This window comes from Megalobrama amblycephala, linkage group LG2 (genome assembly GCF_018812025.1).
Source record: "Megalobrama amblycephala isolate DHTTF-2021 linkage group LG2, ASM1881202v1, whole genome shotgun sequence".
Taxonomy (NCBI): domain Eukaryota; kingdom Metazoa; phylum Chordata; class Actinopteri; order Cypriniformes; family Xenocyprididae; genus Megalobrama; species Megalobrama amblycephala.
This window is the reverse complement of record NC_063045.1, coordinates 15862438-15875603: the sequence shown is the minus strand read 5'-3', so window position 1 is coordinate 15875603 and position 13166 is coordinate 15862438. Positions and strand designations below refer to the sequence as shown.

The 13166-nt window shown below is 36.5% G+C and overlaps 3 protein-coding genes and 1 long non-coding RNA gene across 4 annotated transcripts in view; 2 read left to right on the top strand and 2 right to left on the bottom strand.

Moving 5' to 3' along the window:
• Positions 1 to 121: 121 nt before the first annotated feature.
• On the top strand, positions 122 to 1340 carry cks2 (CDC28 protein kinase regulatory subunit 2). Its single transcript, XM_048183051.1, has 3 exons — positions 122 to 325; positions 559 to 686; positions 875 to 1340. Exons 1-3 carry the CDS (start codon positions 261 to 263, stop codon positions 916 to 918), a joined length of 237 nt encoding a protein of 78 aa, XP_048039008.1. The 5' UTR covers positions 122 to 260; the 3' UTR covers positions 919 to 1340.
• On the bottom strand, positions 995 to 9093 carry odf3l2b (outer dense fiber of sperm tails 3-like 2b). Its single transcript, XM_048183052.1, has 4 exons — positions 8013 to 9093; positions 5263 to 5373; positions 2854 to 2967; positions 995 to 2711 (listed from the first exon to the last, which is right to left on the bottom strand). Exons 1-4 carry the CDS (start codon positions 8098 to 8100, stop codon positions 2233 to 2235), a joined length of 792 nt encoding a protein of 263 aa, XP_048039009.1. The 5' UTR covers positions 8101 to 9093; the 3' UTR covers positions 995 to 2232.
• The window catches only part of LOC125263812, a 21477-nt gene continuing 15989 nt past the window's right edge, over positions 7679 to 13166 (top strand). The window contains exons 1-2 of the long non-coding RNA XR_007183903.1: positions 7679 to 7984; positions 8701 to 8827. This is a non-coding gene — a long non-coding RNA (uncharacterized LOC125263812). The remainder of the gene's footprint in view (positions 7985 to 8700; positions 8828 to 13166) is intronic.
• The window catches only part of cpamd8 (C3 and PZP like alpha-2-macroglobulin domain containing 8), a 37114-nt gene continuing 34690 nt past the window's right edge, over positions 10743 to 13166 (bottom strand). The window contains exons 42-43 of the mRNA XM_048183041.1: positions 11638 to 11830; positions 10743 to 11543 (exon numbers count right to left, since the gene is read on the bottom strand). Coding sequence (XP_048038998.1) covers position 11543; positions 11638 to 11830 — 194 coding nt within the window. The 3' untranslated portion in view covers positions 10743 to 11542. The remainder of the gene's footprint in view (positions 11544 to 11637; positions 11831 to 13166) is intronic.

Genomic DNA, 13166 nt, shown 5'->3' with positions numbered 1-13166 from the left:
AGTGTTGGTTTCAAGCACTTCACCAGACCAACTGATCTTCTCGCGTGCACTCCTGTCAAACGCAGGCGCGCGCGGAGGGGGCGGAGCCTAAACGGTGAGTGACTCAACCGACTCAACCTATCAGAGGCGCGCGAGGGACCGTTTGAGTTCAAAACTGAAGCGGCGCCTTTACAGGAAAACACCGACACTCTGTGACGACTGGACGCTAGTTTTTCCGGTATTTCACATTGGATTTTGCCTCAATTCAACATTTAACCAAAATGTCTTCAACGAAAAAGCAGATTTACTATTCCGACAAGTATTCTGACGAGGAATACGAGTACAGGTGAGGAATTTCACTCGTTAATTCACGTTATTGTTCACTTCAGTTTCGAATTGACGTGAAACTTCATGTTGGCTGTTTCATTTTTTTAAATAAAATATATTAAAAACACACGCAAATTATTGAGAATTGTCTGTTCAAAACTTATTTTCCATACTAACTGCGTTATATTGCGTGATAAACACTCAAAATATTAGTCATTCATACTAACATATTGTCCCTCTCCTTCTACATAGACATGTTATGCTTCCCAAGCAGCTTTCCAAACTGGTGCCTTCCTCCCACTTAATGTCAGAGGAGGAATGGAGAAGACTGGGAGTCCAGCAAAGTCAGGGCTGGATCCATTACATGATCCATAAACCAGGTTAGTATTTACCTGTGGACCAGCAGGGCTGTGTTTTAAAACCTACTTTGACAGCTTTTTTACTGTCTAGGTCGGCAGCTCTCTAGTTTTGAGACACATTTCAGGTGTAGCGAGTGAAATTCACCCAAATATCCAAAAATGCTATCCGTTATTCTCTAAGAAACCCTAATTCCACTCTTTTTATACAGAGCCTCACATTCTGCTATTCCGAAGACCGCTTCCCAAGGAATGAAATTTCAAGATTATCATCTGAAGTTAAACTACATGGTTGGATCTGACCATGAATGCATTTCTATCCATAAGTTGTGATTTGTATATAAGTTTTATTATTTGCAGATCTATGGTAATGAAATGTTACTACTTCTCCCCCTTTTATTTGGAGATCTGATGGCAGCAGGAGCCCCGGGGGAATGGGCTGCCTCCTTCAAAGTGTTTTCTTTAGATCTACACTGAAGTCTTGTAAAATAAGTTGGATGGTGTTTCGGGTCTAGTAATCGCCCCTGTCGTGAATAGAAGGAATAGTTTTTGTTGTACACTACGATGCTTTCCGTTGCTGAACTGCTTTTGTTAACATCTCCACCTTGTATTTTGAGCAGTCAACATTTGTTTGTTCCACATTTGTTGTTGACAAATCAATAAATATTATTTTTATTAGCTCACTTGCATCCTCATTTGTAATCAGTGTTACAGGACATTAAATAATGACATAACTATAAATATTTGGTGTTCATAAGTGACAGCAGATATTGTATATAGAAAATTTGTATATCACACTATACAAAAAACCAGGACAAGTCTCAAAAATTCATTGGTCAAATGGCGTGAGAATGCTGTATATTTCAAACATAGAGTTTACTGTATGAAAAATATCAAACATTTCTAAGAATACAATGAAATTTTCAAAGTGAAGCAGACATCGCAGTTGCGTGCACATTGTGGCAGAAAAACCGGTAACAAGTGGAGTAAAATGGGCGAGACCCATGGAATAGGGGAACAAAAATGTCTTGTGCATTTGGATGTCAGAATTGAAATGCCAAAAGAGATGGTCTTCATTTTTGATGCTACGTTTATGGTTGCAAGCTATTAAACGGACAGACAGACTGATGAAACCTGTGATGATTAGCCTACTATCAAAACATGGATTGATGTAAACAATAAATCTACATGATATTCACATTTGCAGTTCATGAGAGTCCCTAATGTATTAGCCTTACAGTTAAAGCATGAAATAAGTTAAACCTTTAATATTGAAACTTAACATTTTTTTTTAATCACAATTCTGACTTTTTTCTTGCAATTTTTATCTGAAGTCAAGAAATTCTGAGAGAAAAAAAAAGAGACTATCAAGTTTACATCTTGCAATTTAGATTTTTCTTCTCAGAATTGTGAGATATAAACTCAGAATTGCAAGAAAAAGTCAGAATTGTGAGATATAAATTACCTTTTTAATTTTCTGCAGATACTCACACTTGCTTTTTGCCACCAGGTAGGCTCTGCCCACAAAACACGTCATCGCTGTTTACAAACACCGAAATGGTCTATACTACTAATCTACCACTAAAGGGGTCACAAACTCTGAGTGCCTGACCCCTAAAGAGAAAGCAGGAGGTCTGGGCTTGTGCACTGTCACTTTCTCTGGGCTATGACTTCCAGGACCTGGTACTAATGTGGACTCCCTTGCAGCAGTGTGTCTGCCCAGCATAGAGAACGCAGGCTGCCTCGGGAGGTAAACACTGGGATCTGTGCGGTTATATCTCCCAGGACCTGGAGTCTTAGATAAGTCCTTGGCCGGACCTCCAGATTTGCATCTCCCAGAGATGGTGTAACTAGCACTGGATGTTTTGGTCAGGACGTGGGAGCCCATGAGAGAAGGGAGGGTGTATTTGTTCGGGGCGGGCACGGTGTCCACAGTGCGATATGTAGTGCGGCAGCCCATGGTGTGGGACGGCGGTTTGCGATGGGTGCTGCCAAGAGGGGCTTTCTCAGGGCTGTATGCTCCTGGTCCAGGGGTGGAGAAGGTTCCTGCTGCGATTATCAGATACAACAAGGGTAAGGAACTGTCAAACTCAGTCCATTCCAGCTAAAGTGTTTCCTGGTGGTTTCGACATGAAGTGGATCAGTCGACCTAACCGCTTCAACAGAATGACACATTGAATAACCGACTTGCCTCGATTTTCCATCCTGCCATGTATGGAATAGGCAGGAGTGCCATCCCTTCCAAAGCGAGTCAGTTTGGCATCAATATGATATTTAGGTCCTGGACTACAGTCAATGCTATGCACTGTATAATGAAAGCAGAATAAACAGCATTACATCACTTAGGAAAGAAACTGTCACACTTTACATCACAGTTTTCAAGTTACTGAATATGTAAGTAAACTGTCTAATTCACAAGAACCACATGTATTTATATTCAATTATTTTGTTAAATATGTAGTCAGATGCAATAAAAGGTTGCAGAATTTTATAGCTAATGCCTAAAAATATTAAATATTTACTATAAAATATTTACTATAATGCAAAATAATTTTTTGAAATGGCAAAAGTGAATAAGTAATCTTAAGTATGTAAAACAAAAAAACAGCATAGTTTTATATATATATACAGTACAGTCCAAAAGTTTGGAACCACTAAGATTGTTAATGTTTTGAAAAGAAGTTTCGTCTGCTCACCAAGGCTACATTTATTTAATTAAAAATACAGTAAAAACAATAATATTGTGAAATATTATTACAATTTAAAATAACTGTTTTCTATTTGAATATATTTCACAAAGTAATTTATTCCTGTGATGCAAAGCTGAATTTTCAGCATCATTACTCCAGTCTTCAGTGTCACACGATCCTTTAGAAATCATTCTAATATGCTGATCTGCTGCTCAAGAAACATTTAATGTGTACAATTGTACAAAATATTTGTGTACAATATTTTTTTTCAGGATTATTTGATGAATAGAAAGTTCAAAAGAACAGTGTTTATCTGAAATCTAATCTTTTGTAACATTATAAATGTCTTTACTGCCACTTTTGATTGATTTAATGCATCCTTGCTGAATAAAAGTATTCAAATTTCTTTTCAAAAAAATAAAAATAAAAATTCTTACTGACCCCAAACTTTTGAACGGTAGTGTATAATGCTACAGAAGCTTTGTATTTCAGATAAATGCTGTTCTTTTGAACTTTCTATTCATCAAGGAATCCTGAAAAAAAAAGTACACAACTGTTTTCAACATTGAAAATAATCATAAATGTTTATTGAGCAGCAAATCAGCATATTAGAATGATTTCTGAAGGATCATGTGACACTGAAGACTGGAGTAACGATGCTGAAAATTCAGCTTTGCATCACAGGAATAAATTACTTTGTCAAATATATTTAAATAGTACACAGTTATTTTAAATTGTAATAATATTTCACAATATTACTGTTTTTTACTGTATTTTTAATTAAATAAATGTAGCCTTGGTGAGCAGACGAAACTTCTTTTAAAAACATTAAAAATCTTAGTGGTTCCAAACTTTTGGACTGTACTGAATATATATATATATATATATATATGGATATATATATATATATATATGGATATATATATATATATATGGATATATATATATATATATATGGATATATATATATATATATGGATATATATATATATATGGATATATATATATATATATATGGATATATATATATATATATATATATATATATGGATATATATATATATATATGGATATATATATATGTGTGTGTTTACTGATCACAATTAAATATAAGGAAAAATAAAAATATAATACATTTAGAAGTTGCCTTGAGGCAAAATTTAGCAGCATTGTACTCTGTTCTGTAAAATAATCATGTGAAATAAAATAATATGCAAAAACACAGCAATGATAAGCAATGGAAATTTACAGCAGTCTGTCTCCCTCTCGTGGTGACGCTTGCAAAATACAGGCTTATGAACTAAATTATTTAAAGTGTTACTTTACCTGAAAATGAAAGTTCTGTCATTAATTACTCACCATCATGCTGTTCCAAACCCGTAAGACCTTCGTTCATCTTCGGAATACAAATTAAGATATTTTTGGTGAAATCTGAGAGGCTTTTTTTTTTTTTTAATCTCCCATAGAAAGCATTGTAATAACCACATTCAAGGTCCAAAAAAAGTAGCTGTTAAAATAGTCAGTGTGACTACAGTGGTTCAACCTTAATGTTATGAAGCGTCGAGAATACTTTTTGTGCGCAAAAAAAAAAAAAAAAAAAAAAAAAAAAACTTAGCTCTCACCTTTCGGATTTCATCAAAAATATCTTAATTTGTGTTCCAAAGATAAATGAATGTCTTGCAGGTTTGGAACGACATGAGGATGAGTAATTAATGACAGAAATTTCATTTTTGGTTGAACTAACCCTTTAAGTGAAAATGCTAATGTGGATTTTCTGCAAACGTTCCTGGTGTAAAATGAGCTAAAAGGATTTTATAGAAAATTAGAGCTCAATCTGTTATATTTGCATTATTCTCAGTTGAACTCTGTTTATTTCACTGCAAATACTGGCTAAGTCATTACAAACTCACTGTTGTTACTCATCCTGCCATGGAAGGAGAAGGCAGGACTTGTTGACTTGGTGAAATCATGGCCTACAAACCCAATAGCCGGTGGAAGGAAGTATCGACCAGGCCCAGGCCCTGTGGACAACATTGGAAAACACAGCCGTGACAAACACTTTAGTCATGTGTGCACCACATATGCATAAATCTACTTGTGCAAGTAATCAGAAATATGTAGTCATGCATTTTTGGCAGGCAGTTGTGACAGAATCTGTTAGAGAGATCCACACCCTTTAGACGCAGCCCAGCAGGAATGTGAGCTCATAGCAGTGGTGTGATGGTTTTTCCTGGAATGGAGGACACACAATGCCTTTTGCTATCTTCTCTGATACTACCAAGGGAATGCCATGACATCAGCCCACAAATGTTTGTGTGCATGAGAGGGGCTACTGGAAGCACAGAACATTCTTTCACATTTACTTAAGCATGTTTTGTCAGTCCTGGGCACGGAGTTATCACAACCTCCCTGAAAGTGTGACCTTTGAAGGAAAAAATAACTCCTCTCTATTTAAATGAAAATTTGATAGGGGCATAATTACACTGGAAGCATAATTGTTACAAAATACAACACTATGTTGGCTATAGTAACTTTTTTTAATAGGTCCATCAATTAGCACTTTTCACAATTAATTTTGTTTCAAAGCAGCTTTACAAACATTAAGCAACAGTGCAAAGAAAAAAAACCCTTAGGCCAACCAAAATAATTGCGTTTGAAGCTATTATTGAGGTATGTCTTTATTCACTTTTGAAAAAAGCTGCAGTCCGTAAGTTTTGCCTCTTTGTCGCCATCTCTGTTTAAAACCTGCAATTATTTGCAGAATTATCATCTTTACGTGGATTGTGCATCGGCACGGCTCCTCAGGGCAGATGAATCTAATGTTCGCTGTCAGTCACCACATCGGTGTGGATACTGTACTTCAGAATCACAGATTCTACGTCTTGGAAGTATGACCAAAATAAGAATTTTCACTGGAACAAGTAAGTAACAAATCTGCCACTTTTGTTCTGACCAATATATATATATATAAATAAATTGCGCTGCCAATGGTGACTAAATCTACTGATTGCTTAGCTCGGATCACGTCAGATCATGCAAATTATTATTATTGTTATAAATTGTTAATGTTAATGTTCTGTAGCCACTCCGCAGTCTGACGTCTTTTGCTTTTGACTATGGGTGAATCTCCAGTTGTCACTGATGATTGTCATTTGGACCTTTCTGGATTACAATCCACCATCAAAATAAATTTAATTATTGCAGCTGCTGTGAGAAAAGGCCATAAATCATCAGTCATCTGCAGCATACTCACATGCCATATAGCCTACTAGCTGGGACTCCTCCTTCATGTAAACAGACGTGATGTAATGACGCAAAGACGAACAGCTGCATGCTTGAATACCCCTCTTATTCAGAAAACATTATTACAAGCTTACCGTTGTGAATCGGGCTAAGGTAAGGAGATAGTTTTGAACACTGGCTGACTGACTTATGTACTTGCTCAAAAAATGATTTTTGATCATTTTTAACCCAAAAAAGTTACAGACTGCAGCTTTAAGCAATACAACAAGAACAAGAGTTCTGTTATTCAAAAAACAATGCTGCAATTTTGCTCCAAATGTAGAATCAACTGCCGCGCTTCTACTAGCACATACTAGCGACATTTAGTTTCTGAATGAACCAGTTAGTTTGAAGGAGTAGTTCACTCTCAAATAAAATTTTCCTGATAATTTACTCACCCCCATGTCATCCAAGATGTCCATGTCCTTCTTTCTTCAGTCGAAAAGAAATTAAGGTTTTTGATGAAAACATTCCAGGATTATTCTCCTTATAATGGACTTCAATGGCCTCCAAACTTACAGTTTCATTGCAGATTCAAAGGGCTTTAAACGATACCAGACGAGGAATAAGGGTCTTATCTAGTGAAATGATCGGCCATTTTCGAAAAAAATTGAAATGGTTTACATAAAGAAATGATTGCCTTCCAAGTGGTTCCGCCAAAACCGCTCTTTTGTATTCTTCAAAAAGCTTAAGCCGTATGTCCTACGCCTTCCCTATTGTACTTTTGGGAAAAAATGGAACTGGCGCTGCGTTCGTTCCGTAAGTTGAGTAGGGAAGGTGTAGGACATACAGCGTAAGCTTTTTGAAGAATATGAAAGTGCGGTTTTGGCAAAACCACTTGGAAGGTGATCATTTGATTATATACATTTACATTTTTTTCAAAAATGGCAGATCGTTTCTTTAGATAAGACCATGGAGTGGAGGCCACTGAAGTCCATAATAAGGAGAATAATCCTGGAGTGTTTTCCTCAAAAAGCTTAATTTCTTTTCGACTGAAGAAAGGACATGGACATCTTGGATGACATGGGGGTGAGTAAATGATCAGGAAAATTTTATTTGAAAGTGAACTAATCTTTTAAAGAATCGTTTGACTAAATGATTGAATGATTCACTCATAAAGAGAGTCACTTGTCGCCACCTAGTGGCATTAACGATGTAACCTGCAGAAAGAATCTCGGAAAATTCCCCCTTCTTATGCACAGATGAACAGTTTAGCAGACTAATACAAACAAAATCCCAGTGCTGGGCTATACTGTTTGAACGCAGGGTTGTTCCGGTTCACCATTTTGATTGGACAAGAGGCATTCCCCACATGCTAGTATTGCTTCAAACAAGTTTCTTACACTGAAGGTAAGATGCATAGCACACAACAGCTTACCTTTTTCTCTGCCAGCAATGACCGGGCGCTTCCTCTCCGTCTCTGTTTCACTCATAGTCACGATCGCATTTGGGACTGGTTTAACCATTTACTTCAAGAAATGTATGTTGTGTATTAGCTGCAGAATTGGACAGAGGTCTACTATCAAATCTCTATACTTAAATTTTATGGAAAAGTTGGCAAACAGAGCTCAAGGACAAGCAATTATTAAGGTATTAACGTTTACATCAATATCAGTTGTTCCAAGCAATTGAAAAACGCAAGCAGCTACATGCAAAAACCCAAAGCAGGTGTAGATCTTCAGAACATCATCAAAGCTAAGGTGATGGTTAGTAGGATCTCTTCATTTTCATCTTCCTGGCTTCACTAAATCAGATGTCCTCTGCAAAACTGTCCTTCTGCTTTCTGACCTCTTTTGAATGGGACAAGTGAATCCAGTCAAGTTCTCCACCATCCACCATCTGATAATGTCAAAACCGCTCAAGTGGAAAACTGATGCTTTGGAGTAATCTTCATTGAACCAGACTCAATCAGGGGCTGCCAAACCCATTAAATATACAAATGCATTTGAGAGACAGAAGCAAAAAGGTGTCATCACTTGAATTCATTGTCATGTAACACTATCTCCATCAGGTAATCCCTCCCCTCACTTACCCTTTCTCTTTCATGCTTTTACTCTGTTCATCAGAGCAGAGACAGACCATCAAGCGTGGGTCACCAGGGAGACCAGCCACTGGGGGCCCCCCTGCAAAGCTGCATAGAAAGGGCCCTCAGCCATTGAGAAGCTAGGAACATCTGAAGAAACATCTAAAAAAGTATGTACCACCATATTCCTATCTATCCAACTGAAATGTGTTGTATCAAAATCTGTTAGTGCTTTTTAAAAATCGCAGAAAGTGGAAGTTGGAGGTATGTTCGGTGAACATGTCCACCGTTGCACTGACCAGCAAACAAACATTAAACATTAACAGCACCGTCTGATGCTGTGGTAACCGGAGATAGATGTCAACATAGGCAAACTCTCACAAGCTGACCCAGCAGACACAGAAACACATAGGGTCAATGTGTCAAACAGGTTTCAGAAAGCTTTGAAGAAGCTGAAGCAGTTCATCAGGGACAACAGATTCTCTCAAAGTGACTTTAACCTGATGTATGTGCTTTTTAAGAATGATTTGAGCTTGAACAGTGGTATTGCGATGACAAAAAATTGTGCTGCATAATAAAGCCCAAGGTATACTTCAGTACTTATGCATGCGTTAGGGTGTGTACAGTGCATGTGACAAAATCATTATCAGCATAGTCTGTGTACAGCCGGTTTATTCTAGAACTGTAAGCTCAGCTCATATGTGCCTTGAAATTTATTGCGCTAATAAGTTTACCCACAAGGTGAGGGGATTAAGAGAACTCTAGATTAAACAAGTACACAACTTTTGGAGAGAAATTGCACAGACAATGCACAAGGATGAATCTTTCTAGTGTGCATTTGTTGAACGCCTATGATTGTTCACATTATCAAATGGCGTATACTTTAAAAGTAGGCTATGTCAAATAATTATTACAATAAGTTAGGATCTATTGTGTAACAAGCAGCAAATTAAAATGTTACACATTTATTATTCACAATATGGAAACAGGAAATAAAACAGTTCGCAAAGAGCGTGACTCAAACATGCCATTAATGGGCTTATTCAAGTTATTTTTATCCATTCAGCATGTCCCACATATGTGTGTTTTAGCAAGGCGGTCTGTGTTGCAAGATGGTGAATGAAGATACTTGCCAGGTTAAGTGTCACTACTCTGCTTTATTAATTTATCCAGTGTAAAACCTGGATACTGCCACACAAATGTGGCTTTTTGTTGATGACTGTCCTACTACAGGATTTAACACAGTAACAGCTCACTACCAGTTAAAAGACACTAACAGTTTTTCACAGGAAAGTTGCATTTTTCAATGCATTTCTTAAATTATCCTTTGACTATGTTCTGGCCCACCATCTAGAGGCGAAATTTAATTGCCGACCCCTGCTTTATACTTTTGATGCAAATGCTTAGCGTATGTGTACGGTTGAAGTAAACTTCGGGCTTTACACATCAGAGAACGATTGCAAACAAATTTCTCGACATAACAGATTGTGAGCAATGTTAGCCTATTTTGAAAATCTACACAAAATAATCTGAGATATTATTTTCAACATACTATGATTTGGTATGCACTAATCCTAATTTTGCATATTACATAGACAGTTTACAAATCGGAATTCAAGCATAGTAAAAGAAAGATTTCAGAAGATACAGATTGCATATAAAGTTGGTAGCACTTTATTTTACAGTCCTGTTCCCCATGTACATATTATGTACTTATTATCGTAACTACAATAAATGAGTAATAACTATGTACTAACCCTGAACCTGCCCTTAAACCTAACCTTAACCCATGTAGTTACCTTATAATACCAGTACTTTCTTAAGTAAGTACATGTAAGTAAAATAAAGTGCAACCATAAAGTTTATTCTCGTTGACCTTTCCCCCCAAATGTTTTGTGTTTGATATAATTGAAGGTTAAATTAATTTTAGGTCCCTTAAAATTTACAGTGATTTTCACAATTCACATAGTGCATTGCATTGCATCTGCATTTTCTGCATAGGTTTTATTGGAATTTAAATATGTCAAAAGTAAAGTATGTTAAACAGGCCTTGAGAGTAATACATTCTTATTGATACCTGCACAATCAAATTAAACAATATATTTTATTAACTTAATGATCACATAGAGGCATTTTGTTTGAAGTTCTGCGGGCGCAGATTACACATGGGCCTGCTGATTTTTTATTTAGTATGGCAAAGTTTAGTCAAAATAGCTTATATTCTGTACAAATCATATTCCAGTTTCCAGAGTTTGTTTTCTCTGATTCAAAGACTAATTTAGCATAGGGTGACTGGGAAAGAAGCTTATTTATCAGCTGCAGTCTCCTCTCAGGTGAATAAACCAGCCATCAATAAGTAAAAATAATAGCTACACACCTTAACGCACAATTTCGTAAGAAAGACCTGCTCTGGAAGTGCACTTTCGATCATAGCACATTTTAACGGGGTGTAAAACCACACAACAAGTAGATGCTGTTGAGAAAGAAGGGAGGATCTGACAGAGGAAATGAGAAAATAAAAAAAAATGAATCATACAAACAAAGACACTAGCCACAAATAAATACCACAGATAGAAAACAAAAACAATAAAATATTTGATTTTTAGATGAATTATACTTACAAACATAAATACTGGACTATTAAAACTAGATTACAAGAGGAATACAGGGAGATGTCATACCATCACTAAACGTACAGAGCTATGGAAATTAATTTAAAAATAGAGAGTATTGATATTATTTCTCTTTTCAAACACACACATACACACGCAGAGCTGTCATCTCGCTGGGTACGCCTCTCTTTTCCAGCCCTTCTTTCACACAAACATATTCACAGAGAATGTACAATGTGGAGCTCTCGCATTTGCTGCTGGTGGCCAAAGGTCTCTGTTGTAGAGGAGGCAGAAAAAACAGAAAAGCTGCTTAATATAAAGGTAAATGTTTTGGATGAAAAAGTCCTAGTAAATAGATTGTATCTCACCATCGCTCAGGCGAGTCCTTTGTGTCCACTGTGAGGATATGTCCACCCAGAAGTTGTGCGGTGTCTTCCGCCTCCTCTTCCTCTTCTATAGGCACTAACTTTTCCTCATTCTCTGGTGAAAAGCTGTCCGTGTCAGGGTCATACTCGTAAGAATAGTAGGACACTTCAGCCATAGAGCCTGGCTCCTCCCCTCCTATGAAATAAAAGCAGTCACTTTGCACAACAATGTGCCGTCTTTGACAAAAGCATTGTTTGATTTGTTTCAGGGATGTTCAGATAGTTTATTTCTGCAAATCTTGATTTAAAAAAAAATAAAAAATAAAAAATATGGCTGTGGTGTTCCTCAAGGGTATGTTTTTGGCCTGCTTTTCTTTTTCTAAAAACATGTTTTTGCAATTAAACCTATATTTTAACAGTTATTAATAAAAAATAATTTAAATAATTGCAGTTAGCAAATATCTATTGCCAGACAATATGTCTGAGAGAGAAAAAAAAAAAATACATGTACCAAATGGCCAGTAGGGGGCGAGCCTTGCCTATACATAAAGCAGCAACTTCCATATGTTTCAACAGACCAAGTGTTTAAATGCGTCTCTAATGTTAGGAATTCATAGCTTGGGTGTCTTAACTCATTTATCTTTCCACAGAGAATGTTTGCAGACTTTAACGCATTATGTCCATAAATGAGAAAAAAAAAAAAAAAAAAAAAAAAAAAAAAAAAAAGAGACAAATCCCAGCTTATAGGCTTTTTGTCAACACAGCTGCTCAGCACCACTTAATCATCAAGGATGATAAATGTCTTACTTGCAGTTTGGAATTATACCTGAAAATGAAGGCTACTCGTTTCCATGTTATCCTTCAACAATAATATAACATTCATACATAGACCTAAAACTAAGTAGAATAAATTATTTGACATGCATATCTGTTTTTCTTTTTGAGATTTGGTCAGGGTAAGTCATGATTGAGCATCAAAAAACATTTTCAATCTAGGACCTGTGTCTAGAAAGTGCTCTTACAGACTTTTTAAACACGTATTTCTGCTTCTCAAGGGATGTGGCTTGAAGTTTTCCCAAACATATTTACAAATGGCAAATCCAAGAAAATCACCTCAAGCATTAATAGACACAAACAAACTTGGAAATTACCTCAAGCAAAAAAAAGAACTGTAAATTCTCGGAAACATTTAAACAGGTGGCATCCAGGTAAAGGAAACTTAAAATAAAAAACGGGCCAAAACCATAACCTTGAGGAACCCCAACAACCACAGCCCTATAGACACATTTTCTCGGCCCAAACACAACACAGGGCAAGTCTTAACAGCTCTGCAAGAGACTGTCTAATCAGTCTGGGAGTTTTCCAGAGGACACAGACGCACATACCTACACACACCTAGCTGAGTGTGCATGTGATATCATGAGCACTTCTAACTTGCCTTAAGTACTAATTTTGCCACTTAAAGGGTTGTAATGTTTTTCCTTATCAAATTGCCTTCACTCCAATGAGGGTAATACACTATAAAAAATAAT

Coding starts and splice junctions, on each gene's coding strand:
- cks2 (XM_048183051.1), top strand. CDS start 261: ATGTCTTCAACGAAAAAGCAGATTTACTATTCCGACAAGTATTCTGAC. Junction 326..558: donor GACGAGGAATACGAGTACAG/GTGAGGAATTTC, acceptor CCTTCTACATAG/ACATGTTATGCTTCCCAAGC. Junction 687..874: donor TTACATGATCCATAAACCAG/GTTAGTATTTAC, acceptor CTTTTTATACAG/AGCCTCACATTCTGCTATTC.
- odf3l2b (XM_048183052.1), bottom strand. CDS start 8,100: ATGGTTAAACCAGTCCCAAATGCGATCGTGACTATGAGTGAAACAGAG. Junction 5,374..8,012: donor CATTGCTGGCAGAGAAAAAG/GTAAGCTGTTGT, acceptor TGTTGTCCACAG/GGCCTGGGCCTGGTCGATAC. Junction 2,712..2,853: donor TGGCAGGATGGAAAATCGAG/GCAAGTCGGTTA, acceptor TGATAATCGCAG/CAGGAACCTTCTCCACCCCT.